This window comes from Podospora pseudocomata, assembly GCF_035222375.1.
Source record: "Podospora pseudocomata strain CBS 415.72m chromosome 2 map unlocalized CBS415.72m_2.2, whole genome shotgun sequence".
Lineage (NCBI taxonomy): Eukaryota > Fungi > Ascomycota > Sordariomycetes > Sordariales > Podosporaceae > Podospora > Podospora pseudocomata.
The window spans coordinates 328,053-354,944 of NW_026946366.1; the positions used below are offsets into that span (position 1 = coordinate 328,053).

General features: G+C 55.2%; 9 protein-coding genes across 9 annotated transcripts; 5 read left to right on the forward strand and 4 right to left on the reverse strand.

Annotated features, from left to right (window-relative positions):
• The first annotated feature begins 333 nt into the window (after positions 1 to 333).
• On the forward strand, positions 334 to 6,739 carry QC762_205560 (uncharacterized protein). The gene is made up of 2 exons (XM_062887446.1): positions 334 to 5,778; positions 5,831 to 6,739. Exons 1-2 carry the CDS (start codon positions 756 to 758, stop codon positions 5,995 to 5,997), a joined length of 5,190 nt encoding a protein of 1,729 aa, XP_062745556.1. The 5' UTR covers positions 334 to 755; the 3' UTR covers positions 5,998 to 6,739.
• Positions 6,740 to 7,024: 285 nt separating this feature from the next.
• On the forward strand, positions 7,025 to 9,643 carry QC762_205570 (uncharacterized protein). Its single transcript, XM_062887447.1, has 4 exons — positions 7,025 to 7,765; positions 7,844 to 8,007; positions 8,067 to 8,470; positions 8,578 to 9,643. The coding sequence occupies exons 1-4, from the start codon at positions 7,281 to 7,283 to the stop codon at positions 9,538 to 9,540; spliced, it is 2,016 nt and encodes a 671-aa protein (XP_062745557.1). The 5' UTR covers positions 7,025 to 7,280; the 3' UTR covers positions 9,541 to 9,643.
• On the reverse strand, positions 7,513 to 11,430 carry SER1 (Phosphoserine transaminase). Its single transcript, XM_062887448.1, has 3 exons — positions 10,179 to 11,430; positions 9,934 to 10,126; positions 7,513 to 9,875 (listed from the first exon to the last, which is right to left on the reverse strand). The coding sequence occupies exons 1-3, from the start codon at positions 11,084 to 11,086 to the stop codon at positions 9,696 to 9,698; spliced, it is 1,281 nt and encodes a 426-aa protein (XP_062745558.1). The 5' UTR covers positions 11,087 to 11,430; the 3' UTR covers positions 7,513 to 9,695.
• Positions 11,431 to 11,610: 180 nt separating this feature from the next.
• QC762_205590 (uncharacterized protein) lies at positions 11,611 to 13,614 on the forward strand (the record flags this gene model as incomplete). The annotated part of the gene is made up of 3 exons (XM_062887449.1): positions 11,611 to 12,298; positions 12,451 to 12,774; positions 12,830 to 13,614. The coding sequence occupies exons 1-3, from the start codon at positions 12,226 to 12,228 to the stop codon at positions 13,612 to 13,614; spliced, it is 1,182 nt and encodes a 393-aa protein (XP_062745559.1). The 5' UTR covers positions 11,611 to 12,225.
• Positions 13,615 to 13,944: 330 nt separating this feature from the next.
• QC762_205600 (uncharacterized protein) lies at positions 13,945 to 18,895 on the forward strand (the record flags this gene model as incomplete). The annotated part of the gene is made up of 2 exons (XM_062887450.1): positions 13,945 to 14,567; positions 14,637 to 18,895. Exons 1-2 carry the CDS (start codon positions 14,402 to 14,404, stop codon positions 18,893 to 18,895), a joined length of 4,425 nt encoding a protein of 1,474 aa, XP_062745560.1. The 5' UTR covers positions 13,945 to 14,401.
• Positions 18,896 to 19,208: 313 nt separating this feature from the next.
• Positions 19,209 to 20,821, reverse strand: QC762_205610 (uncharacterized protein; the record flags this gene model as incomplete). Its single annotated transcript, XM_062887451.1, has 2 exons — positions 20,258 to 20,821; positions 19,209 to 20,182 (listed from the first exon to the last, which is right to left on the reverse strand). Exons 1-2 carry the CDS (start codon positions 20,547 to 20,549, stop codon positions 19,209 to 19,211), a joined length of 1,266 nt encoding a protein of 421 aa, XP_062745561.1. The 5' UTR covers positions 20,550 to 20,821.
• A 1,199-nt stretch (positions 20,822 to 22,020) lies between these two features.
• Positions 22,021 to 24,567, forward strand: QC762_205620 (uncharacterized protein; the record flags this gene model as incomplete). Its single annotated transcript, XM_062887452.1, has 1 exon — positions 22,021 to 24,567. One exon carries the CDS (start codon positions 22,021 to 22,023, stop codon positions 24,565 to 24,567), a length of 2,547 nt encoding a protein of 848 aa, XP_062745562.1.
• A 568-nt stretch (positions 24,568 to 25,135) lies between these two features.
• On the reverse strand, positions 25,136 to 25,822 carry QC762_205625 (uncharacterized protein; the record flags this gene model as incomplete). Its single annotated transcript, XM_062887453.1, has 1 exon — positions 25,136 to 25,822. One exon carries the CDS (start codon positions 25,820 to 25,822, stop codon positions 25,136 to 25,138), a length of 687 nt encoding a protein of 228 aa, XP_062745563.1.
• Positions 25,823 to 26,412: 590 nt separating this feature from the next.
• On the reverse strand, positions 26,413 to 26,802 carry VPS55 (Vacuolar protein sorting-associated protein 55; the record flags this gene model as incomplete). Its single annotated transcript, XM_062887454.1, has 1 exon — positions 26,413 to 26,802. The coding sequence occupies one exon, from the start codon at positions 26,800 to 26,802 to the stop codon at positions 26,413 to 26,415; it is 390 nt and encodes a 129-aa protein (XP_062745564.1).
• Positions 26,803 to 26,892: the final 90 nt, after the last annotated feature.

The window sequence follows — 26,892 nt, forward strand, 5'->3', positions numbered from 1 at the left end:
TCCCTCGCAACCACGCAACCTAGGGAGGGGGTTGGTTGAAGAAGAGGAAGGAAAAAGCGCGGGGTTGAAGAACAGGGTTCACCACCCACCCGCACAGGCCACCACATGGCCCCTGTCTGAAAATATCCAGGGGCTGATTTGGGCTAGGCCAGTTTCAGACCAGCGAACCCCCTTTGTCGACCCGTCCAGAGGCTCATCGGCTCATCGCACACTCCTCCATTCCTTATCGATTCTGAGAGATCCAGGGTGGTCCCCAGCTTCGCATTCATTTTGTTATCCAGCCCGACAGAGAGCATCCCGGAGGTGTTTTGTGTTTTCGCAGGCCTTGCATCATTCTTTCCTTTTTCAAAAGAGACACCTATCAATGTTCCTCTTCTGTATGTCCACTGCTTGAGGTTCGCTGCTGCTGCTGCTGTTGGAAAAAGCTTAATGCTAAACAGTGCCGGTTTATGCCACACAGAAAGACAACCTACCACCCCCGGCTCTGCGAATCGCGGAATACAACCCCGGCCGCTTCCCACAAGAACATGAATGATGCGATGCGCTCTTGGTTTGAGACACCGAGTCCATTGACGACGCCTTCCATCTTCTCCCGAGCCGACCCACTGCTGCCTCAGCATTGATCGAATTGCTCCAAGAGCTTCCCTTTTCCCAGTTTCCACATCTAGCTTGCTTGAGCTTCAGCCTCTAGCCGCAACCGAACGGCTGTTTCACGCCGTACCATCCATCCGGCGAACGACGACGACGACCACACCATGTCATCCCACGACAAGGCGAGGGCTTCCAGCGGGAAGGCCTCGTCCTTCTTCCACCGATCCAAGAACAAGGTCGACAAGCGAACCACGGCCAACGATGCCCAATACTTGGTCACCGACAACGACGGTGCCAGCTCTGTACACTCGCGCAGCTCGCGCCACCAACGAGAGTCCTCGGTCATCTCTCTCGATCGCCCAGACTCATCCGGCTCCGGCATCAATAACATGGCCGGAGTCATGACCACAATCCCATACGATGCCGTCCCGAGCGGCCGCCGCTCGCCCGTTCCCGTGGAATATCTCCCACAAGGCGATCAGATGCCCATTCGACTTCAACCGCACCACTTAAACAAGGCCACCAGCGATTTTCATCAGTACCCAACTTTTGATACCCCTCAGCATGCTTCTAGTCCTAACCTCAGCACACCGCGCGTGCCCGCACACGCCTCTCCGAGCATATCTAATATCACAATGGCTACCACAGGCCGCCAGGCCCAATTTCAACAATGGGGACCGCCGCGAGAGGGCGGAAGTTCCAACAATTCCCGCTACAATTCATACATGACGACCACAACCAGGAGCTCTGGAGACAACGCAAGCATCATGTCAGGTAATACAGGATCCTACCATGACCAGGCCCAGGCCCAAGGACACAATCGCTCATCAAGAACAGCTTTGCCAAGCGCCTCTTCGCAGTCTTCCTTTTTGTCGCCGCACTCCCCCGCTCCCAGGGACGCCCGCAATACCAAGTTCCCGTCCGGATTCCAGAACAGCGACGGTTTCCAGTTTCCAAGGCCCACCGACGAATCGATCATCGAGCAAATGTTCCTTGCGCTCATGCAAAAAAGAGGATGGCACAATCTTCCGGACCAGGCCAAACGACAGATGGTGGCATACCCAGCCGACAAGAAATGGACCCTCATCTACCAGGACCGGCTTGCCGAGTGGCAGGGCGACCAGAAACGGAGACAGACCGCCAGGACAGGTCAGTACAGCAATGTTGATCTGACCCAGCTGCCAGACGAAGAGGGAAGCCCCGAATGGTACGTGCGCAAGGTTATGGAAAATGCGCTCGACTCGAAGGGCTTGGGCAGTTTGGAGGTCAACCTGCGGACGCAGCAGATCGGCTGGGTGAAGCGGTTTATCGAGTGCCAGGGTCAGGTTGCTTTGACGAACGTGCTGCTCAAGATCAACCGGAGGACGGTCAACGGCCCGACTCAGGACTCTGGAAAGGGCGACAAGAACCTCGACAAGGAGTACGACATTGTCAAGTGCCTCAAGGCGTTGATGAACAACAAGTTTGGGGCGGAAGATGCGCTGGCCCACCAGCAGGTCCTTGTGGCCTTGGTTGTGTCTCTGATATCGCCTCGGCTGACGACCCGGAAGCTGGTCAGCGAAGTGTTGACCTTTTTGTGCCATTGGAACGAGGGCAAGGGGCAGCTCAAGGTGATTGAGGCGATGGACGTGGTCAAGAATCAGCAAGGAGAAAACGGGAGGTTTGATGCCTGGATGCGCCTTGTGGAGGTCACCATTGATGGGCGGGGCAAGATGGGCAGCTTGGTCGGCGCGAGCGAGGAGGTGCGCAGCGGTGGCATCGGCATGGAGAATCTGCTGATGGAATACGCCGTGGCCACGCTCATCTTGATCAACATGTTCATCGACGCCCCTGAAAAGGACCTCCAGATGCGTGTGCATATCCGTGCGCAGTTTACGGCATGCGGCATCAAGCGGATGCTGAACAAGATGGAGGCGTTTCAGTACGACCTCATCGACAAGCAGATCGAGAGGTTCCGAACCAACGAGGCCATTGACTATGAGGATATGTTTGAGAGGGAGAACAGCAGTATCAAGGACAGCGTGGAGGGGGAAGTCAGGGACCTCAATGACCCAGTACAGATTGTTGACGCTATTCAGCAGCGGCTGAAGGGGAGTAAAACGCAGGATTACTTCATCTCGGCTTTGCAGCATTTGCTTCTAATCAGGGAGAATGATGGCGAGGAACGGTTGCGCATGTTCCAGCTGGTGGATGCCATGTTGAGTTATGTGGCTATGGATCGGCGTTTGCCGGATATGGACCTGAAGCAAAGCCTGAATTTTACTGTGCAAAATCTTCTCGACAAGCTGCATACCGACTCGGAAGCTCGACAGGCTTTCGATGAAGCTACTGAGCAACGGCGCATTGCCGAGGCTGCCCTGGCAGAGCGCGATGAGCTTAGAGAAAGGATAGCGATGGGCGCCGATGGCCTCGTGGCCAAGCTTCAGAAGCAGATTGATGAACAGGCCAGGTTTATCGATGCTCAAAGACGACAGGCCGAGGGTCTCAAGTCTGAGATGGATAACCTCCAGACGCTCAGAGCGAAGGAGGCCCAGCGTTACGAGTTGGAAACACGCGAGCTGTATCTCATGCTTCGCGATGCCCAGGATGTTGCTGCTTCCAACGCTGCCAAGGGTAACAAGCTCGGGGAGGAGGATCCAGCTGCCATGCAGGGCATTTTGGATCGCGAGAGGCTCATGAGCCGTCTTCAGATGCAGCTTGAGCGGCAAAAGACGGTGTATAAGCTGGAAGGCAGAGTCTGGGGAGAGTCTGTGGGTCCATCAGACAGACTACGTGCTCTGCGTGAGGAGATGGATGGCTTTGGCGGTGCGTCTGATCATCCTGACGGTCCCGCTCCCAGAGACTTCACCAATAGCATGCTCGGCAGTGTCAAGAGGTCAACCAGGATACCGCGGAAACCTCTTGGACCTCGTGGTGAGCGGCAAGCGACAGAGGATGACGTACTGGAAGAGGATATCGATGAGGAAGATGATGCCATCATTATCGAGAAGCCTCGCCTGGTTGAGTACAAGCGGCCTGTATTGGATCCCAAGAAGGCTGCTGGCATGTTCAACGAGCTCCAGGGCAAGGTGCAGCGATACGATGCCAGTGACTCCGAAGACAACGATGGCATCACTACCGGTCCCTCCCATCCAAGCTTGGAGGCACAGGCTCCTGCTACTCCCAGCGACAATGAGCCGCCCAAGATTCGGATCACGGACACCACACCAGCGGCTCCTGCCCCTCCCGGCCCGGCTGCTGGCGGTCCTCCACCACCGCCTCCTCCTCCCCCCCCGCCCATGCCCGGGAGACTTCCGGGAGCTCCTCCACCAATTCCAGGTGCTGCTCCTCTAGCAGCCGGCGGCCCTCCTCCGCCGCCTCCACCGCCGCCTCCCCCCATGCCTGGCAAACTGCCCGGTGCTCCCCCTCCGGTGCCGGGTGCTGGTGGGCCACCACCTCCTCCGCCACCTCCCCCTCCTCCCATGCCTGGCACGGGCGGCATGCCTCCTCCGCCGCCACCGCCCCCGCCTATGCCTGGTATGAAGGGTATGCCGGCACCTCCACCACCGCCCATGCCTGGTGGAATGTCAGGCCACTTTCTGTCCCGAAACCAGAACCTTGCTCCCGCCGGACCCTCTCTCGGCTTGTCGATTGTTCGGCCTAAGAAGAAGCTCAAGGCTCTCCACTGGGAGAAGGTCGACTCACCGCTCACCACCCACTGGGCCGCCCACACCCCCTCGGCCGAAGACAGAGAAGAGAAGTACCTGGAGCTTAGTCGCAAGGGCATTCTGGACGAAGTCGAGAAGCTGTTCATGGCGCGAGAAATCAAGGCTCTCGGAGGAGGGCAGGCCAAGAAGGACGACAAGAAGCAGATCATCTCTAACGACTTGCGCAAGGCTTACGAAATTGCCCTCGCCAAGTTTTCTCAGCTGTCTGTGGAGAAGGTGGTGCAGATGATTATCCACTGCGATCCCGAGGTTCTCGACAACCCGGTCGTGATGGACTTTTTGCAAAAGGAGGACCTGTGCAACATTCCGGACAGCACGGCCAAGCTGTTGGCGCCGTACAGCAAGGACTGGACGGGGCCCGAGGCGGACAAGGAGACGCGCGAGCAGGATCCGGCCGAGCTGACGAGGCAGGATCAGATTTATCTCATGACTGCCTTTGAGCTGCATCACTATTGGCGCAGCCGGATGCGCGCCCTGTCGCTGACGCGCAATTTCGAGTCGGAGTATGACGAGATCACGGAAAAGATGAGGACCGTGGTTGGGGTCTCGGAGTCGCTTCGGGACTCGGTCGCGTTGATGAATGTTTTGGGACTGATTCTTGATATCGGCAATTACATGAACGACGCGAACAAGCAGGCGAGGGGGTTCAAGCTCTCGTCCTTGTCGCGGTTGGCGATGGTGAAGGACGACAAGAACGAGTCGACGCTGGCGGACCTGGTGGAGAGGATTGTCCGGAACCAGTACCCCGAGTGGGAGAACTTTACGGGGGATATCAACGGGGTGTTGGTGGCGCAGAAGATCAACATTGAGCAGCTGCAGCAGGACGCGAAGAAGTATATTGACACCATCGCCAGCGTTCAGAGGAGCTTGGACAGTGGGAACTTGTCGGATCCGAAGAAGTTTCACCCCCAGGATCGGGTCGCGCAGGTGGTGGGACGGTGCATGAAGGATGCGAGGAGGAAGGCGGAGCAGATGGAGGTTTATCTGGAGGAGATGGTCAAGACGTACAATGACATTATGGTGTTTTATGGGGAGGATCCGACGGATGAGAATGCCAGACGGGATTTTTTCAGCAAGCTGGCGGGGTTTATTAATGAGTGGAGGAGGAGTCATGAGAAGAATGAGGCTTTGGAGAGGCAGAGGAAGTTGAATGAGCAGCAGCTGAAGAGGAAGAATGCGGCGATGAAGGCGCTGCAGGATAGAGAGGGGGGAGGGGGAGGGGGTGGTGGCGGGTTGGCTAGTCCTACCAGTACGGGGGCGATGGATAGTTTGATGGAGAAGTTGAGGGCTGCGGCGCCGCAGGCTAGGGATCAGAGGGATAGACGGAGGAGGGCGAGGTTGAAGGATAGGCATCAGGTGAGGGTTGCCAGTGGGCAGAAGCTGCCTGAGCTGGGGAGCGGGGTTAGCGGGGGGGAGGGGGGGGGTGGTGCTGGGGAGGTGAATGGGGATGGGGGGGAGGGAGGGTTGGAACGGGTGAAGAGTAATGAGACGGCCGAGGGGGGTGGTGGTGAAGCTGAGGGTGGTGCTGGGAGGAGAGGCAGCAAGCCTGATGTTTTGGTGCCGACGAAGGAAGTCACGGCGGAAAACGACGCAGGAGAAGACGATGTTGCTCAGCGGGCGGCGTTGTTGCTCCAGGGTTTCAGAGGGGGGGGTGATGGGGTTAATGATGGGGACGATGCGGAAAAGAGGGAGAATTTGAGGAGGTCGAGAAGGAAAACGGCTGATGATGAAAGGCGGGCGAGGAGGATGAGGAGGGAAAAGGCGCATAGCACGGTCAGCAACGGGGGTGATTCTGCTGCCAGCACGGTTGGGGATGGGGAGGTTATTGGGGGGGATGTACCGCCTACGCCGAGCGCCGAGGAATTTGCTGCTGCTGCTGCGGCGGCGGGGGTGGAGTTGACTAGTACGGGGGGAGGGAATACGGCGAATGGGAATGGAAGTGCGTAGGTGTTTTGACTGCTGCTGGGTTGCAAGGTTTTTTCGCGTTGTACATATAACATCATCATACCATACTATCGTAACCATCTTTTTTTTTTTTTTTTGGGATGGAAGAATGATGGTATGGTATGCTACCTACTATAAAAAAAGAGATGGCTGAACGCAAGAAATAAAGGGAGATGAGAGGGGAAAGGAACTAGTTTAGCTATATATTGGTGTTGGTGGTGATGTTGTAGTTGGGAGGGATGGCTGATGAGTTGGAACCTGGAAGCATAGCGGGCGAGCAAAGAGGAAAGAATATGAAGATTAATGTGTACTGTCAAGTGTATGCATGCATGTTTGTTGTGGTGGTGCCCCCAGGCAAAAGTTGGTGACATGGTGAGATGTTGAGATGTGGAAAGGGGTGGGGTTTGGTAAGGGGGTGATGGGTAATGTTGAAAGGGGTGGGTGGTTTGCTGAGTGTGGTAGAGGGGGCTTGATGGGCAATGTGGTACGGGGGTGATGTGAAAGGAGAGCATTACACCCTTGATTACCTACCAGGTGGGCAGGCAGGACTTATCGCCAACTGTGCTGCTACCTTTTACATAGGTATCTCCAGGTCGGTGACGGTCTGGCTGTACAGCAATTGGGGACCTGCTTGATGGAAAGAGGGACGGATGTAACGGCATTGGTGTCTGAGGGCAACGATTGGCGGAAGAACAGCATCGTTTTTGCTGCTTGAGAGTATTTAGCCGCGAGCCTCTTTTCGTTCCCCTCATGGCTTGTCCCCTTGCATGCAGGCAGTGACAGTGACAGTTGACCCCTCACTCACCCCAAGCCGGTCGACGACGATGATGTATTCTTCCAGACCGTCTGATTGAGCTGTCGTCCGTAGCCGGATAGCGGGTAGATGGACAGTCGCAACATGGTTCTCCACGTGGGGGGATGGTCTAGACAGGGAATATATACCCCCAATTGATAACCCTCTCCTCAACCACCTGTTATCACCTTCCATTCTCTTTGCTCTCCTCCTTGCCGTCCACTTCTTTCAACAACATCAGCATCATGACCTCCACCCCCAGCCCCCAAGGCCTGAACCTAGGCTACTCCCACCCCCACCCCTTCTCCCTCATTTCACTTTCCACCCGCTCCTCCGTCCAAGCGTTGCTGACCTCCCTCCTCGACCCCTTGCTGCCATTTTTCTCACCGCTGAAATCCCGTATCAAGTGCCCGGGCGCCACCGCGGTGAGGTTTGATCAGTCGGCCTCGGAAGTGGAGGGCATATGCCGCCCGCTGTGGGGGCTTGCGTGCTTGCTGGCGGGAGGGGGGGGGTATCATGCGGCAGAGTACTGGGTGGAGGGGATAAGAAACGGGGTTGATCCCGAGGGGGAGGAGTATTGGGGGTATCCGAGGGATAATGACCAGAGGATGGTGGAGATGTGCCCTTTGGGGTTTGCGCTTGCCGTGGTGCCAGGGATATGGGAGGGGTTGGGAGATAAGGGGAGGAGGGATCTGGAGAGTTGGTTGGGGAATAGTATCAATGAGAAGAAGTAAGTCTTGCCTGCTCTGGGATGGGAAGGTAGGGAGAAAGGGGAGGGGGGGGGGGCTGACGCGTAGGGTACCTACAGCATGCCGGACACGAACTGGTTGTGGTTTAGGGTTTTTGCGAATCTTGGGCTGAAGAAGAATGGGGGAAAGTATAGCCAGGAGAGGTTGGATAGGGATGTTGAGCATCTGGAAACTTTTTACAGAGGGGATGGATGGAGTAATGACGGGCCAGAGGGAATTCATCGTTTGTTTTCCCTCCCTTGCTCAAACCCGGCAAACATGACTGACGGATGTCGAAAACAGAAATGGACTACTACTCCTCCTCCTTCGCCATCCACTTCCTCCAACTCCTCTACGCCAAACTCGCCGGCCACGACGAGCCCTCCCGCGCGGCCGAGTTCAAGAAGCGGGCGCAAATGGCCGCCCTCGACCTAGCTCACTATTACGACACAGAAGGCCGGTCCATCCCCTTTGGCCGGTCGGTAGGCTACCGCTTTGCCATGGTCTCCTTCTGGGGAGCGATTGCCTACGCCGATGTTGAACTCCCGAAACCGCTGACGTGGGGGATGGTGAAGGGGATTGTGATGAGACATCTCCGGTGGTGGCAGACGCAGGCTGACATGTGGAGCAGCAGCGGGACGTTGACGATTGGGTATAGTTATCCGAATATGTACATGGCTGAGAATTACAACAGTCCTGGGTCGCCGGTGAGTCCTGTTTCCCCCCCTCCCTTTTTTTTTTCTTTCTTTTTTTCTTTTTTTCTTCATTTTTTTTTTTGACAAGAGACCAAAAAGGTTGATAATATGGGGAACAGTACTGGGCTTGTCTGGCGTTTATCTGTCTCGCCGTCCCCGAGACGCACCCCTTTTGGACTTCGGAAGAACAAGACCACTGGGGTGTGCTGCCCCCGGTGAAGGCTCTGCCTCAGCCGGGCCACATCATGGTCAGCCTCGGAACCCACACCTTCCTCCTCTCCTCCGGCCAAGCCTGCTCCTACCCCATGAAAGGCACCCACGCCAAATACGGCGGCTTCGCCTACTCGTCCTCCTACGCCTACTCCGTCCCCCCCGGGCTCTTCACACTGGAGCAATACGCCCTAGCCTCCCAACTCGGCCTTTCCGACGACGGGGGCGAGTACTGGAAAACCAGAAGGCTGTCAGCCTCCCAGCTCAAAACAGCACCAGATGGGACCCCGTTCCTCATCTCAGAGTGGAAGCCTTTTGTGGATGTCCACGTCAAGACGTATCTCCTTCCGCCTGTTCCAGGAGCGACGGAGAACTACCATTTCCGGGTTCATCACATCTGGGCCGAGGGAAGGGAGGTCATGACGGCTGATGGGAGTTTTGCCATCTGCAATGAGTCGACGCTGCGGGAGTCAAAGGGGCGGTATTTGGATTTGTGGGATGAGTCCAAGGGGGAGGGGACGAGTCCAAAGCTGATTGGGAATTATGATCTTGCTACTCCTGAGGCGTGGGCAGACGGCCAAAAGGGGGCGTTTGCGGTTCATAAGACCAAGGGTGCGGTCGGGATCAGGGCTTTGGAGGGCGGGAGTATAAGGAAGGCGAACTTGGTGAATGCCGACCCCAACAGCAACCTGGTCGAGAGCAGGACTGCTATCCCGACGTTGCAGGGGACGGTGAAGAAGGGGGAAAAGGTTTGGTATGTCGGTGGGATTTATGCCCGCCCGGGCGGGAAGCCAGAGGAATTTCTGAGCGGGTGGGACAAGATTCCCGAGCTGCCGGGGTGGCTGAAGGAGGAGATTGAAAAGTCATCTTGAGGTCCGAGTTGGGTAATGAAGTTATGATTTGAAAAGTAACAAGAACGCTAGGTGGTTGAATGAACCAGATTATGCAAAGATGCAAGAGATACGTGTGAATCCCCTTGTTGAATGCTCATGTGCCCCTTTTTCAGTTTTCGAGACCAAGAATCCACTCAGGAAGCCTTTGCAAAGTCATGGACAAACTTGGCCAGCTTCTCGGCGCCTTCCAGAGGGATGGAGTTATAGTTGGAGGCACGGATGCCGCCGACGCTGCGGTGGCCCTTGAGACCAGTCAAGCCCAAGACGGCGGCAGCCTTGAGGAAGCTCTTTTCTGTCTCGTCTGTGTCTCCGTTCTGGGGTTCAGAGTTAGCATCAAGCTTCTTGGTCAACTTATGGGAAGCTAAAATTCACCTTTGTCACCCTAAAGCAAATGTTCATCTTTGACCTGACGGTCTTGTCAGGAACAATGCGGTACACATCTGGGTGGGCCTCCAGAGCGCCGTAGATGAGAGAAGCCTTCTTCTCAGCAACAGCCTGTTGGCCGTCGACCTTGTCGGGGTAGGTGTTGAGGAGCTTCTTGAGAACCTGACCGGCAATGTAGACGCTGTCCTCCGTCAGTACACTCTCAGGGATGGCGGGGTAACAGGCATACTCACTCAAAGATGCTCAGAGTGTTGTACAAGCTGTTGTTTTTGGCAATAATCTCGTACTGCAAGATGATGGGGGGAATTGGCAAGCCGAGCTTCCGGAGAAGAGGAGCGCTGGGCTGGACCGTGTGAGGGGGGAGGAAGCTCTTCTTGAGGATGGCAACAGTGACACCAGTAGAGCCGAGGTTTTTTTGGGCACCAAAGAAGATGAGAGAGTAGTTGTTGACTGGGATGCGGCGGGACAGAATGTTGGAGGACATGTCGGCCACCACGATAGGACCGTTTCCGTTGGCATCAGGGGTGAGGACCGAAGGGAAGGCCGGGAACTCGACGCCGTCGACTGTCTCGTTGTCGCAGAAGTAGACATAGGCGGCGTCCTTGCTGAGCTTCCATGTCGACTCATCGGGAATCTTGCCAAACTTGCCATCGTTGATGGTGCGGGCGTCAGCAACGAGGTTGACATACTCGGGGCCCAAGAGTCTTTGAGCTTCTTGGTAAGCCTTGAGGGACCAGCCACCGGTGACGATGTAATCGACCTTGAGCTCTGTCTCGACCTTCTTGCGGAGAGCAGCCAGGATAGCCTCTTCATCATCACCGAGCTCCTTCTCGAGAGCGGCGTGTTGTCTGCTCACCCAGGCGCCAACAAGGTTGTAGACTGAGGCGGCGAACTCTCCGGTACCACCGGCTTGCATGAAGATGACCTCATAGTTCTCGGGAGAGAACTCGAGGTAGTTGGCCAGGTCGGCCTTGGCCTCGTTGATGATGTTGGTGGCCAGCTCAGAGCGATGACTGTGCTCGGCGATGCCGAGACCAGTGCCATTGTAGTCAAGGAGGGCCTTGGAGGCAGCTTCCAGGACGTCGGTGGGAAGAGCGGCAGGGCCGGCGCCAAAGTATGTGATGTCGGCGCGAGAAGGCATTTTGTTGTGTGTCTTGTAGCACAAGAGATTTATTACAATGACTCTTTCCAAGAGTTCTCTTTGTCTTCAGTGGATGGCGGGGCATCTTTCTTTTATGAATGTGGACCCCGCATCGCCCACCTCACTCACCCACTCCCCTGTCCTGTCTGGACCCTAAGCCAGCCAGCAACGCAGCATGACAGTAGGCGATCCGAAACCGGGGCTTTTCTTTCAATGGAAAGCTGTCAGAAATGACGCGACTCGTGCCTTTTCCCCAGACTTTTACGCAAGTGTTTTACAGGGGGTTAATGTCAGTCGCAGTGGCTTCCCGTGGGGCGTGGGGTTGTTCACAGGGCTCCAGGGGAATCATTGCCTGCCGGAAGAGAACCTTTTCAGAGGGGGTTGAGTGGAAGTGGGGGTCTTGCAGCGCCGAGACCGTTTGATGGCGGGGTTGCTCTCTGTTCATGTTTCTCCAGACATATATCCGCATGAATAGGATGAAAGATGAGCTCAAACCTTGGTGAGTTGGCTGTTATATGTAAGGTAGAGGTGTAAAGAGTGGAAGACACTCGGCGGTAAACAGCCGGGGTTTGATCTGACATCCGAGGGTTTGCTCACCTTGGTCGAGGGCATAAACAAAGCATATGCGGTAGAGGTGTGTCGCTGACCGAAAGAGTGTCATTGGAGGAAGATCAATTGTCAAAGAATTGGTAAGGGACATACTCAAATCCGCAACATACAACCTACACTCCTCCAAAGGCATTGGATCTCCGGGTCACCGTTGATATGTCACCCCTGTCGATGACACCCGCTTGAGCCTCATCGTTCTCTCGGGCCCAGACATCTGCCGTGATCCACCAGCCGAAGCTTAGGCACCGTTGACTGGCAGGGATGCTAGCTATCACCACCACCATCACCACCACCACCACCAACCTGCTGGGTGGTGCTTGGTCAGGGGTATAAGTGTTCGGGTCCCTCTCCCAACATCGAATGAGAAATATTCCCCCAAGTCGTTGGCCTTTAACTTGTCTCGTCCAGTTACCTATCACACCGTCACCAGTCTACAATACCCATGAGAGTGGAGCGCTAGACTTATCCGCCAACACTCCCTCCCGCCTTGTTCCTGTCGCTTATTCCACTCCAGCCGCTGATCGCCTACCATGGCCGACACTCGAAAGCCAGCCGAAGCAGGCCCGGCAAGACACTCTCACGGCGCACCATCAGCTTCGTTCCGTGCGTGTGCCCACCTTGTTTTGGAATTAGCTCTACCCCTCTGTCACTTGTCTTTCTGCCCCGTTGTCCCGTTCCCGAACACGAGCTTCGTCCTGACCCCCACTCATCGCTCATCTCACGGTTTGAATTTCATCGTCTAATGGATCACACAGCAACCCACAACTCGCCACGGACGTGGTTTCTCACATCCTCGCTATCACCGCTATGTATACGGTTGATCCGGTTATTACTAGCACACGGTGACTACGTGGTGGCCTGTCTACCACCGGCAGAAATCGAAAACGACGACAGAAGCGCCGAGTTCCGTGAGCTCATCAACGAATGCAAGAGCAACCGCAAAGACCGCGAAGGATGGAAAGATCGAATCAGGGGTATCCGGTGCGACGGCCGGGTGATGGGGCAGAGTGGTGCTGCCATAGCGGAAGCCGTCCAAGTCTTTGGCCGAATTGATATCTTGCTATGTTGCAAGTTTGAAGGTATCTCACATTCCCCATCTCACCTCTCCCATGCCCTCGCTCACATTTCCCACAGCTGTCATCGGCACGGTAGAAGAACTCTCCACCACCCCCCGGACCCGCAACCTCGTCCGCGACCAGTTTGAAACCATCTTCTTCTCCCAAGTCAACTTTATCAAAGCCGCCCTCCCCCAGTTCCGCGCTCAGCACACAGGTCACATCATCATTCTCACTAGCATCGGCGGGCATATCGGTACCCCGGGCATGTCGATCTACACCGCCGCCACCTGGGCCCTCGAAGGCTACTGCGACTCCTTGGCCTACGAAATCGCCCCCTTCAACATCAAGGTCACTGTTGTCCAACCCAACAAGGAGATCCAATCCCTCACCAACAAGATCGTCTTCGCGCCTCAGCTACCGTACTATGACTCTGATGTGAACCCAGCACCGTCGGTAAGGGAGATTTACGGGAATATGCTGAACGCCAACCCAGAGACGGCGATTGATCACCTTGTGGGAGCGGAGGAGAGGCCGGATGATATACAATATCGGTATCCTAAACTGCCGGCGGCGGCGTATGACAAGCTGGTGATGGAGACGGTGCATGCCTTGACGGCCATTGGGGGACATGAGAACCCGCCGGCGAGGCATATTGTTGGGTTTGACGGGGCGATTGCTGTGAAGGAGAAGTTGAAGACGGTGACGGAGGAGTTGGAGGATTTTGTGGAGGCGAGCGTGGCGGTGGATATTTTTGATAGTGAGCTGAAGAAGGAGGCGAGGCAGGGGGGGGAAAATAGGGAGGGAGGAGGGGGTGAGCAGGGGAGGTATATGAGCGAGGATGTGCAGATAGGGATGATGTGAGTGATAACAGTGCTTGAAAAAGGAATGCTGTGTATATGGTTGGGTATTTGATATCAAGGTAGATAAGGAAAAGCGAGGTTATGGCAGATAACTAAGTACTGTTTGGTGATTTTTTGTATTTTAATTTTTATTTTTGTTTTGTTTTATTTTATTTTTTAATTTTTTATTATTATTGTTTTTTAAAATTATTTTTTATTATTTATTTATTTATTTATTTTGGTTTTTTTTTTATTCCACGGCCGTCTAGAGCTCGGTATATAGCATGATGGAATAGCTCTATACGTGGTCATGAAGATAGTCTGGTGGTCTGCAGCGATCAGCCAACAAAATGTTTTTTGTTTTATTTTTCCATCAAACATCTCGACAGCTCAAAAATTGGACCCCTTTTCGATGCCCTTGAGGATTCAGGGGGCACCCGTTGGGGTCCAAGTTCCCCGTGGCTGACAATAGCGGGCCAATTATAGCGACCATAGCTCCACCAAGGTCACACCTCCCCGCCGTGGCACGAACCTAGCGGCCGACACCCCCCCCCCAATTGGCATGGACTGGCATCGCATTGCATGTCATTAAAACAAGTCCACTCCGGGCAGGCATCGACAAGGCCCAAAATCAGGAGCTCTCTTTTCCTTACGTCAACTTTGAGGTCGGTCAGCTGTGTTCACGGCAACGGACATACCTATCTATCACGACGAACGCACTGTACTCGACGCGACCGACCCCTACAGCTCCGAAACACACCTCTCGACAAACAGGAGCTCCTCGACATGTCCCTGCCCCCTTCGCCATCATGACTCTCGATCCCTTCATACCCATCGCCCCGGCTAGGATAAAAGTGCTGGTGCTGCCCATCGGCCACATCAAACGGGAGCGCTTCACCGCCTTCGTCAACCGCCTCAATGAAGAGCACATTGTCCACCTCCGGGACGTCACGCCCGACAGCCGGCCTCACAGAAGTAGGCGCTCTCTCCATACTCTCTCCGCGCCATGGCACAACCAACTAATGTGATGTTTTCCCTATTCAGACATGTTCTCCCCCCTTGCCTTCCCGGGAGGCGCAATGTTCTACGAGCTCATGACCCACCAGCCCTCCCCTTCCCACCTCGCCCTCTCCCCCTTCGACCTCTGGCGCGAACAGCTAGCCGTGATCGCCATTGCCGACGGCACAGAGCTAGGCGCCTCAGTCTTCAACAAACGCCACTCCGGCGCCGGCGGCCGAACGGTAGAAGAAACCAACATCCGAACCCTCTACCAAGACCTCGAAAATCTCCGAGACCAATACCCAAAGATGCTCGCCCACCAGGTCCTCATCTTTGACTACCTCCCCGCCGGGGAGAACCCGATCCCCATCCCAGAAGGGATAATCACCATCCCCCCACCCGACAAGCTCAAGCGCACAACCATAAAGACGGTCATGTGCGACGTGTCCTCCATCATCCTCGCCGAGATGACCACCCTGGCCAAGTCTTTTGAGGGGCTATCCCACATCGACTCACCCGGTGTTCACTCTTCGGCTGTCCACGACAGGATGAACGGTTTGGTGGGACAGGATGGGATGGCCAGGAGGAACTCGCAGTTTGCCCTCCCCGGCGGCAGCCGGTCCGTCTCAGCGACCGCTCTGGCAGATCGCGGCCACCACGCGCGCATGTCGATGCCTCCTGTTTCGTCCTCCAAAACGACGTCTTTTGGCGGCGGCGGCGGGTCGAGTAGTTCTACGCCGTCGGTGAGGCCTACTACTCCTATAAGTGGGAACAAACCACTTCCCAACCCGCCGCTCTACACGTTTGACAATATCATTGGTCCCGCCTCTTCGGACCAACCACCAGCACGATCCGACCCAACCGATAGCTTTAGCAGTCATGACAAAGTTTCTGTCCAAGGTTTTGGCTCGGGGGGTATGGACGCGAGGATGAGGTCCAAGTCTCGGTGTCGTATCCAGGTTGTCATTGGGAGTTTGTACCTCCAATCCGGCCTCTGGTCCAACGCGCTGAAGGAGCTGACCGAAGCGGCCACGGTGGCCAAGTCGATCAACGATCATGTCTGGCACGGGAAAGCGCTGGAGTTGTGTCTAGTCTGTCTGTTGTTGCTTGGATGGGCGGGGATAGAGTTTGCGATCCCTAGCGTGCTGCTCCCGCCGGGTGACAAAGGGAGCGGGATAGCGCAGCAGATCAACGAGGCGGAGGCAAAAGACCCGAGGCAGGAGAAGTGGCTGAGGCATCTGCAGTGTTACATGCCCGAGGTGGTGGAGAGGATACTGGGGTTGTACTCAAGGCTGACGGCCGAGTGTTTGCCGCCTGTGCCGTGGAGCGAGGCGGTGGTGAGGTTTGCGAGGATGTTGACTGCGCTGCACGTGGCTGGGGGGAGGTTGGGGGAGGAGAGCTTGGGGATGATGGTTTTGGGGGTGGAGGAGGGGGAGGGAGAGGGGAAGGGAAAGGGGAAGAGGTTGCTGACTACGAGTCCGAGGTTTACGGTGAACCCGACGAGGACGGTTATTGTGCAGATGGTTTTCAGGGCTTTTCCTGCCAGTGCGGCGAGCGAGTTGCTGATGACTGTGGATCGGGTGACGATTCTGAGCGGGATTGCGAGTGTGCTTGGGATGTTGGGGTTTCAGAGGAAGAAGGCGATGGTGGTGAGGGAGTTGGTCAGTGTGCTGATTGGGGGGCTGGTGGAGGCTAGGACGAGGGGGGCGGCGGACATGGGGATCCATCCGGCGGCTGGGCTGGTTGGGTTGAATGGGATGAATGGGGGGGCAGGGGGTGGTGGTGGGAGTGGTGCGGGTGCGTTGGATTTGGCAGAGGGGGATGTTGAGAGGGGGATTGACGAGTTTTTGGGGGTGTTGCTGAGGACGTATGGGGTTGTGGGGGATGTGGGACAGGCTGGGAAGGCGAGGGAGAGCATGCAGGTTGCCGTGACGGATGATGGTGAGAAGACTACGACGACGAGGGACACGAGGGATACCGACTTGGAGGTTGTGGCGAGGATTCAGAGGCAGTCGGCCGCAAGGTTTTTCGGCATGCAGACTGTCAAGTTGAATATCCTGAGGTCGTGCATCAACTTCAGCGAGGCCTTGCCTGACTTTGCGGGAGTGTTGAAATACTCGAGCGATCTTTTGAGGACGGCGGGAAGTGGGATTGCGCCTGGTCCGAGGAGGGAGGATGCTTATCCTGCGATATCGAGGGAGGAACAGGTTCGTCTGATGACCAATATTCTCAAGACGTCGAACTTGTCCAAGAGGATGGGCATTGGCGAGCTGGCGGCTGAGTACTGGGACGAGTTTCTGCTCAGAGGCATAAGGCTGGAACCTTTGCCTGTCACGAGAACGCCGGTTGCGCACGCCAAAACGGTCTTGCCTGGGGCGGCGACTGCTCGGGCTTCGCAGGATGTGGACCCATTTATTTACAATCCCTTTTTGAAGCGACCGGACACTGCCATGGTTGAGTCGACGTTGGTTGCTGGTGAGCCAGCCACCTTTCGGCTGACACTCCAGAACCCTTTTGAAATGGAGGTGGACATTGAAAGTGTTCGTCTCGACACGGAAGGGGCCGATTTTGAATCAGGTGTCGAGCACACTGTTATTGGACCCTATCGGACGCAAATCTTGAGAATATCCGGCACACCAAAAGCTGGCGGGACCGTCAAGGTTACGGGCGCGGTGATCAAAGTGAGAGGCTGCCGGGAGAGGCGGTTTCCCATTTTTGTTGAGCCTTGGGCCCCTGACAATGAAGTCAGAACAAAAGCTTCTGGGATCACTGCCCTTGAGGCGAACATGGTTGCCGTGTCACCGGCTGTCGAGCGTTTGAAGCCCTACAACTTTGACCTCAAGGTCATCTCTCCACAGCCTACTGTGGTAGTCAAGTCGTCTACCCTTCCTCAGTCCTCGGTGATGATCTTGGAAGGGGAGAGGCAGCGGTTTTCAGTCACCTTACAAAACCTGTCACCTGACACTCCTGTTGATTTTCTTTTGTTTTCTTTCAAAGATTCGACACAGGAACCCCTTCAAACAGCACTCAACAGCCGCGATGCCACGGCCACGGAGCTCTACGAGTATGAGCTCATCCTGGCCAAGAAACAGGCGCTCCGTCTCCGCAACCGTGCCCGCAACGACCGGTTTATCGCTCCCGGCCAAACAGCCACATTTGACTTTGAAATCTTGGGCAAACCTGGTCTGACGCACGGTCTGATCCAGGTCGACTACGCGCACTTGGGTGTGCCCCCGGATGAGATCGCCGAGCAGTTCTACACCCGCCAAGTCTCGATGGAGCTGACTGTGACGGTCAACGCCAGTGTTGACATCAGCCGGGTGGACGTCATACCGTTGAATAGCTCCATCCCCGAGTCGCTTTGGACCAAATCCCCGGAGAAAACAACCCAACTCCTCACCCCGGAAACGCACTGCCTCTTGCTCTTGGATCTAAGGAACTCCTGGCCGAGCCAGATGACGGTGTCGCTATCATCAGGCGGCGGGGAGAATGACAGGCCGATCGGCATGGAAGAACATATACTGCCGGGTAACACCACCCGTCTTGTCCTGCCCATCAGGAGGGTTTATCTCGAAGACCCCCACGCTTTCATCCCGGCGCTCAACCCCTCTCGCCAGAGGCAGTTTGTGGTTTCGACCAAGATTTCCCCCGAAGCCGAAAAAGCAAGCCGCGAAGCGTTTTGGTATCGGGAAAAAGTCCTTGATTCGCTCCGGGGGACGTGGAAGACTTTTACGGGCAAGACGAGAGAGGGGGAGATTAGCTTTAGGGGGATGAGGTTCAACAGCAAGATGGTCGATGTGATCAGGGTTGATGAGGTTGACATTGATATCTCCCTCTCTGGGTCGGGGGAAAGGGAGGGGGGGAAGGAGGGGAAGGCATACGTCGACGAGTTTCTGGAGCTCAAAGTAAGGGTTGTCAACCGGGGGAAAAGGCCGGTGTTGGGGTTGTTGAGGCTCATGCCTGTGCTTTGCCATCGGCCGTTTAATGTCTCTTTGGATTTTACGAGGAAGATGGCAAAGTTTGCGTGGAATGGGAACTTGCAGTTTCCGATTGGACGGGTGGAGGGGGATGGCGGGGTGAGGGAGGTGAGCATGGGGGTTACGGTTTTGTGCAGGGGGGCGTTTGAGATTGGGGGGAGTGTGGAGGAGGTTGTGCCGTATGTGGAGGAGGAAAACGGGGAGGAGAAGAAGGAGGTGGAGGATTTTGGGTTGATGGTTGCCGGCGGGAGGAGGAGGAGGGAGAGGAGGGTTTGGCATGCTAGGAGGGGGTGTAGAGTTGTTGTGAGGGATCGGCCTGAGGAGTAAAGGGGGTGTAAACAGAGGTTGGGTGGTGTATATATATATATATATATATATAAATAATATTCAGTATCGACAAGTACCACGTTTGTGGTCATGAGGAATGAAAAAGTGAGGGATTAGCTTGTATGATTTCACTATTGTTGTTGCCCCCGCCTCCGAAAGAGAGCATCATGCTATTTCCACAGCAGTCCAGGTTCTATCCTACTCTTGATCATCCCACCCTATTATCCCAACCAAAAAACAAAAAAAAAAAAACGCCATGCTAATTCAATTTTCCCAAAAACACCAAATATTATTAACCAACAACCCAATGTCCTTACATAACCCCACAACTCCCCCTCACCACCTCGGGCACCACATCCTCCAGCTTCGGCACCGCCATCGCAGTATGATACCACTCCAAATGCTCCCTAAACTCCTCCACGCTCCCAAACCCCTTGTCGTCCATCACATACTTCATCTCCCCCGAGTCCTCCCCCTCGTCCAAATAAGTGTCCTCTTCACAGTAGGGACATATAATCCCCGCCTGCCACTCCCCCGGCTCGGGGGGCATGTGGTTCGCTATCGCCAACGGCGCAAACACCAGTGTCTTTGGCTCGTTGGCTGTGCATGACAGCCCGGAGGCTTGCCAGTGGGGGTAGCCATTGTTGACCGTTTTGGAGTCGTATGCTGGTGATAATGGGTCTGGTGGGGGTTGTTGGGGGAGGGTAGATCTGACAGAGGGCATGGTGCGGAGGTCGGGCCAGACGAGGTAGCCGTTGCAAAAGTCGCAGATGAAGGCTGCGTCGTTGAAGGGGGACTCGGAGGGGTTGCCGCTGTTGAGGCGTTGGAACCGGCCGATTTGGTTGCATTTTGGAACGAGGGATTCGAGGGAGGGGGGGTGGCGGAGGGGGTGGTGTTTGGTGGTGATTTGGGGCATGGTACTGTCCGGGGAGGTGGGGGATTGGATGTTGTGATCTGGGCGTTGGTGATGATGGGATTGTTGCTGCTGCTGCTGCCAGGGCGGCAGGGCTTCTCTCTGCTTCTGGAGGCGTAACCTTTCTGCTTCGTTTCGTTTCTGGAGACGGTATACTTGTGTTGCGCCGAGGCAGCGGGGGGTGGGCTGTTCTGCTATCAGGGAGATTCGTCGGGCGGCGCGGCATTGGGCGCGGTGGAGGTCTTTTCGGAGGGAGGAGGTGTCGCGCGCCCAGATGGGGTTTATCGGGCCGCCTTGACGGGCCCAGGATTTGAGGTTTTCGTAGTGTTCTTGGAACTGGGCGAGGAGGAGGCGGAGTTCGTTGAGGGATTCGGCTGTGAAAGGAGGGCATGGCTAGTTAGGATATCTCAGGGGAAGAGATGTGGGGAAGAAGAGACACAAGAACATACGTATCCTGTCGTTCTCGTAGTAGAACTGGCCGCGCACCAGCTGTCCCATTTCCTGAAAGTCCTTCTTTGCCTCGTCGAGTGCGTCCTCCAACGCGCGCGTTTGTTCGAACTCGTCGGGTCCCCAGTGACGCTTGTCGGCAAACATGAATAGTCGCAGCGCATCTGTCAGACATGTCCCAATGGCGGCCAGAAGAGAGCCGACTGTGTCTGAACTTGCCCCTCCTGCGCGCTCCCCGTGAAAGCCACTGACAACGCTGCTCTTGCGGCTGCTGCCGCCGGCAGCGTTACTCATCTCTTGCTCGCCCGCCAATGTCTGGCCAGTTCGACTGTTCAATCTTTGCGCCGGTGAACTATTGGAGGTGTCGAAGGAGGTTCGGTTCGTCGTCACAAGCCGGGACTTTGTGCTGGTTGCGCCAGGTACCTGTCAGTAGTTTGCCGAACGGGACTTGGGCCCGTGATATATTGTTTAAGTAAAACTGGTTCGTCCGAAACAAACAAACACCTTTCCTTCTTCCACTATCTTCCACCGAGTCTTGTCGTGGTCTTGTCGGAGTCTTGTCCAACGCGCCGGGTGCCGGGTGCCGGGTGCCGGGAATGATGTCGATTTATGGGGTCCCTTGTAGAGGGTCCTCTCTAGGGAGGAGGGGGGTTGCTTAAGGTTGGCTTGGCAGTGGGCACCGGCAGGGAAGCAGCAGTCTAGTTCGGCGGCCTCGGACGCTAAGATAAGCGATAAGATTTCGTGATGCTGATGGCGGGGGTCGTGTTTTCTCGTGTCGTGAGTTAAAGTGTTTCTACTTTGGTCAGGAACAAGAGATGATGGTCTTTATTAGGGAGTTGGGGTTGAAGAAGCGAGTTGAACAGCTGACTGTAGCTCCATGCAGACAGTAAACGCCATCACAGACCCAACTGCACCTATCGTTGGATCGCATGCTATGTAGAGACAGGTGCATAGTAAGTAGTACGTAGCTTACTGCGGCATGGGTTTAAAAGGGGAATGCCATGCGTGTTTTTGCCATTAGCATTGTCCAATTAATTCTCAACCCACCTTTGACCCCCCCTCGCTGTGCCGTACCTGAGGCCGATCAGCAACCTCAGCCCTACGAGACGAGGCTCGAGATGCTTATATCCGTGACAGCACTGCGGATCAAGAACATCTTAACGGAGTATTTGTACATTAGTTCCTGGCACCCAAAATAGCTCCGGCCCTGTCGGGCCCTGTCGCGACATCTCAGCTATGTATTCGAGTTTGTCATGTCGTAGCGAAAGCGGAGGTAAGAAGACGGTCGGAGACATGTGTGGGTTAGGGTTGTGGGCGCGTAAGACCCGGGCCCAGACCGGAGTATTCAGAATTCCTTGTGACAAACAAAAGAGGAAAAAAAAAAAGGAAAAAAAAAGAAAAGGTCCCATTGATGGGTTGAGACTTTTCGGCATCTCATACATCTTTGCCACCTGCCAAATTATCTTGATCTTTTTGTTTTCTTTTTCTAAATCAGTTTTCCTTGCCGGTCCCTGCAGTATGACTTCATAATTTCAGTTTATTTCTTCTCTTCGTGCATCTGCTGGGCGATATACTTCAGAGTCGGTCCCACGATTTTCTCGGCTCGGTTTCACTCGCTTATCATTCAATTCTTCGGCGGTTTATGAGCGGTTAAACCCGGCCATTCGGTATCAGTCGCTCATTGGAGGGAATAGCTTCAAAAGACACACAAATCTGAGGCAGGAAAAGAGGAAGAGGAGGATAGGGTAAGCGGAAATAAGTGAAGATGCAGCCAGGACAGCAGCAGCCTCCACGAAAGCGGATCCTTTTCCTGGACGCCTACGACTCGTTCTCCAACAACATCACGTCGTTGCTGCAGACCCTCTTGGATGTCGAGGTTTCGGTCTTGCATATCGACTCGCCATCGCTTTTTCCTTTCGGCATTGATTCAACACCGGATGAGGAGGCCAAGTCGAGATTTGTCAAGGAGCTTGCCAGATATGATGCCGTTGTTTGTGGACCAGGTCCGGGCAATCCGGGCAACCAACGGGATGTTGGCGTTATGAGGTTTATTTGGGAATTGGAGGAGGCGAATGTCCTGCCAGTGCTTGGAATCTGCTTGGGCTTTCAGAGCCTCGTCAATTCTTGCCAGGGAGGTCAGGTCAAGAGACTGAGAAGGGGGTTGCATGGTATGGTCAGAACAATCATCCACCGTATGGACTCAGTTGCGCCGGTGGAGGGTGACATTTTTGCCGGGGTGAACGGGTTCAAGGCAACGCTGTATCACAGCTTGTGTGGCCATGTTGGACAGGAGGGCATCGACCAACAAGAATGGGAGGAAGCTCGGTGGCAGCCTCAGGACGGCTGCCCTGAGTTGTTGCCGCTGGCCTGGGTGGAGGAGCAGCGTGAAGAGGGCGAGGGTTTCGAAGCTGGAACGGAAAGAATCCTCATGGCTGTCAAGCACAGGACCAAGCCGTTCTGGGGTGTGCAATATCATCCCGAGTCGGTGTGCACAGAAGAGGAGGGCAACAAGATCATTGTCAACTGGTTCGAGGAAGCGCTCGGGTGGAATCAAAAACACAAGAGGACGACCCTGGTGGATGGACACAACCTGGCAGAGGCTGCCATCAAGCCGAGCCTGCTCTCTCAGCTCACACCGTCAGGAGAGCCTAGGGCTTCGGGGCAGTGGTGGGAGAAGTTTGAGTCTGACCCAGTTTTGCGCTCTGTCTCGGTGCCCTTGCCTCGCGGCATTCCGGTCCCGGATATCGTAGAGGCAGTTGATCCCGATGCCTCTGAGCGGATCATCCTGGACTCGGCCAACGCGGCACCTGCCATATCGAGTGCTGATGTCCGCGGCAGATACAGCATTATTGCGGCTGGTCTGGACGAAGCCCTGCGTCTTGAATACCACGCCGGCGATGACTATGCCACCACCAAGCTCAAGGCTGTTGGGGGAATGTCAGTCAACTTATCACAGCAGGTTCCGATTGCCAGATATGGCAGCATCTGGGCTCTGATTGCAGCCTTCCAAGACGCAAGACATATCGACGTCGAAGGGCCCGAGACGACCCCTTTTCTGGGAGGTTTTATGGGATACGTTACCTACGAGCAGGGGCTCATGGACATTGGCATCAATCTCGACCACCCTCGCCCCCACCATCGACCAGACGTCTGCCTGAGCTGGATCACCAAGAGCATCGTCATTGACCACCTCGCCGGCGTCGTCCACGTGCAACATCTCCGCTCTAGCGGCTCAGAGGAAGACACCTGGCTAGAGAAAACAACCGGCAAACTCCTCACCCTCCAAAACACCCAACGCCGACCGTCCTTCAACTCCAAAAAAGACAACACCCAACTCCCCCAATCCCCCACCAAACGCCGCCCATCCCGCAGCACCACCTCCATCCAAACCCCCTTGACAAAAGAGTACGAGGACAAGGTCCGGCTCTGCCAAGAACACATCGCCGCGGGGGAGTCGTATGAACTCTGCCTGACAGACCAAACAACCATCACCCGTCCCCTCAGCGATGTCCAACCACCCCTATCACCTACACAACCCAAACACCCCCGCCTCTCCTCCTCCCCCGCCACCCGGCCCAACTCCTGGTCCTTGTTCAAACACCTCCGCACCCGCCAACCCGCTCCCTTCGCGTCCTACCTCCGCCTCCACCCGGCAACCCTCGTCTCCGCCTCCCCCGAGCGTTTCCTAACCTACGACCGTCAAGGGAAATGTTCCATGCGTCCGATGAAGGGCACAGTCCGCAAGTCGGACATTTGCTCCACCCTCTCCCAAGCAGAGAAAATCCTCCACGTCCCCAAAGAGGAGGCGGAAAACCTCATGATTGTTGACTTAGTTCGTCACGACTTGCACTCCATCTGCGGAGCGGGGAATGTGACTGTGCGGGATCTGCTAAAGGTGGAGGAGTATCAATCTGTGTTTCAGATGATCACTGTTGTTGAGGGGCAGTTGCCTAGACAGGGGGGGTATGGTGGGTTGGATGCGCTGGCGGGGGCGCTGCCGCCGGGGAGTATGACGGGGGCGCCGAAGAGGAGGAGTTGTGAGATACTCAGGGGGGTGGAAGGGGGGAGGGAGAGGGGGTTGTATTCGGGGGTTGTGGGGTATCATTGTGTTAGCGGACGGGGGGATTGGAGTGTTACGATCAGGAGTTTGTTTAGGTGGGATGATGAGGTGGGGAGGGAGGGGGGGGAGGAGGAGGTTTGGAGGATTGGGGCCGGGGGTGCGGTTACGATACTGAGCACGGAGGTGGGGGAGAGGGAGGAGATGTTTACCAAGTTGGCGGGGCCGTTGAGGGTTTTTGGGGAGGTTTGTTAAGGGGGTGGTAGGTTGAAGGATGGGATAGATGTGCAAATGCAGAGCACACTCAACGTGTGTCTGGTGGTTTGGCAGGTTTCAGAAAAAACAGGGCATCTGGTTTTCAACATGGGCATGTCGGCGCGGGCGTTTTCATTTTTGTTGTAGTATTATCCAATGATGTATATGGTAGACTCAACGATGCAAAACTTTGAAGGTAAGGAAGCAATGCTTTAACGCACTGTTTCGGTGTGGTGTGCGGGCAGAGAGGATAGATATGGTCAGAGATACACAACCTCTAAACGGCTTTTATCAACCACCATTGCTTCCTTTTCAGAACTCACGCCTTTGAGAGTCAAGTGGATTGGTCTTGCTGTCGACATTTTGTTCCAACTATAAGCCGTCAACCTAGTAGTCTGCACTGTCACAACCTCACCTTCTGAACCCAACATCCGGCTCTGGTCCACAGCCGGCTTTTTCTTGCACAAGAGGTATGCGCCCGACTTGTGTGGAAGTGCTAGCTCGTTTGCGGGTATGTAGTTGAATACACCGAGTGCCCACTCCATTTCCGACGGATCGATCGTTGGCATCAGCTCGGCAACAACATGACCGATGTTCTTATAAAACTACAGCTAACAGCATGAGAGGACGAGGTCGTACGAGGTAGCACCTGAGCCATAACACAAATATGTTTTCGTAGTTTCATGGGAAGTATGAGAAGCTGGACTTGCAGTCCGCGGCTTGTCATTGCCATGTCCAGTCCTTCCGTTGACCAGAGATAATCGTCGTGTGGGAAGCCACAGAGGTAGGCAATGGGCGAGTGCGGCATGGCATTGGAATTATGTAAGTCTGCAGCGCCACCGCACCAGTTCAAGACCGTCGAGTCGCCGCTGGCCAGCATGATGGCCTCGACAAGGCGACAGAAGGCTCTGTCGCCTCCTTCACCGTACAAGGGCTGCCAATTGCTGTCGTAAAACTTGATCGCAGTCGGCGCGAGCAGCCAGCTGTGGGAGAGCATGTCATATTTCACCACCGTCTGCAGGTAAGCCTGCATGCGCGGCTTGGTTGAGGAGGTATGTTCAATGAATTCCAGGGTGACGGGATTTGTTCTCAACCTCCTGACACGGGGAAGGTAATGTTGCTGCACGAAAGCTCGATCAACGAGCCGCATCTCTTTGACATATATGAAACGGATGGGGATACCATTTTGGACATAGTCAAGGAATTCCTTCTCAATTCTATCAAAGAACATCTTTTCCTCCACGGTCAAGTCCATGACCAGGGATATGTTGCTCGAGATTTTGAAACTTATGTGAACATGTTTGTAGTGTTTGAAACAGGGAAGCTGGGCTGCCCAAGTATTTCAAGATGTGAACGCGAGGCTGGGCAATGTATGAGCGTTGGTAATCATCCTGGTAAGGCCCCACCCAGCCTTGGTAGAATATGGATGGCTCTATCCAGGCCATGGGTTTCCAAACAAGGCAAAAAGACTCGCCAGCATTGCTTCCTTGAAACATATCAAAACAACAAGAATATTGAGAGAAAATACCTTGATTTATCCCCTCCTAACCTCAGTCCCAACTTTCCAAAGACTATCAACCGAAAAAAACAAATCCCACACACCATTCTGTCGTTCCCACCTTCGCTACCTGCCCCATCCTCCCATGACATGATTGCATACCTTTCGTCGAACACCGGTAATTGTACAAAAAAATCAAAAATAATGGATAAAACAAGCTCAAACACCATAGCCTTTCCCTATTCCTCATCATAAAGCTACCCCCATCATCGTCAATCTCCCGAACCCTCCATCCGCTCATGGGTATCCATCTCCCCATCACTCATTCAAGAATCGCCCCCTTCCCCCTAAAACTCCTGCTCCTCCTGAAAAAACTGCCCAAAACTTATAATCGTCCCATAAATCAACAACCCACCCACAATGCTCATCACCGCCGCCGCCGTGGCGATAATCCCGCTATGCGCCAGCACCACCGGGAGCGCGATGCCCATCACGACCAAGAACCCGGTGCAGAACCGGCCCAGGTCGAGGATGGCGGCGCCCGAGCTCTCGACAAAGTCGTCGGGGTTGGCGCAGTGGGAGCATATCCAGTTGGGCACCGGGGCGAGGACGTAGGTGGCGACGACGAGGAGGGGATGGTATTTGGAGTAGAGGGCGCAGGAGAGGATGACGAGGAGGAAGCCGAGGGCGAGGACGAAGGAGAGGGCTATGATTGTTTTTAGGCCGGCGGTGGGCATTGTGACGGTTGGTTGGCTGAGGTGTGAGGCGGGGGGGGCTGGGGGTTGGGCGAGTGTATGTGTCGTTGCGATGGGATGACTGATTATGAC

Excerpts from the sequence above, each read along its gene's own strand:
- SER1 (XM_062887448.1), bottom strand. The coding sequence starts at position 11,086 with ATGCCTTCTCGCGCCGACATCACATACTTTGGCGCCGGCCCTGCCGCT. Across the intron at positions 10,127-10,178 it reads AACACTCTGAGCATCTTTGA|CGTCTACATTGCCGGTCAGG; the intron begins GTGAGTATGCCT and ends GACGGAGGACAG. Across the intron at positions 9,876-9,933 it reads TTTGCTTTAGGGTGACAAAG|AACGGAGACACAGACGAGAC; the intron begins GTGAATTTTAGC and ends TCTGAACCCCAG.
- QC762_205570 (XM_062887447.1), top strand. The coding sequence starts at position 7,281 with ATGACCTCCACCCCCAGCCCCCAAGGCCTGAACCTAGGCTACTCCCAC. Across the intron at positions 7,766-7,843 it reads AATAGTATCAATGAGAAGAA|CATGCCGGACACGAACTGGT; the intron begins GTAAGTCTTGCC and ends GGGTACCTACAG. Across the intron at positions 8,471-8,577 it reads ACAACAGTCCTGGGTCGCCG|TACTGGGCTTGTCTGGCGTT; the intron begins GTGAGTCCTGTT and ends TATGGGGAACAG.
- QC762_205560 (XM_062887446.1), top strand. The coding sequence starts at position 756 with ATGTCATCCCACGACAAGGCGAGGGCTTCCAGCGGGAAGGCCTCGTCC. Across the intron at positions 5,779-5,830 it reads AGGGTTGGAACGGGTGAAGA|GAGAGGCAGCAAGCCTGATG; the intron begins GTAATGAGACGG and ends TGGTGCTGGGAG.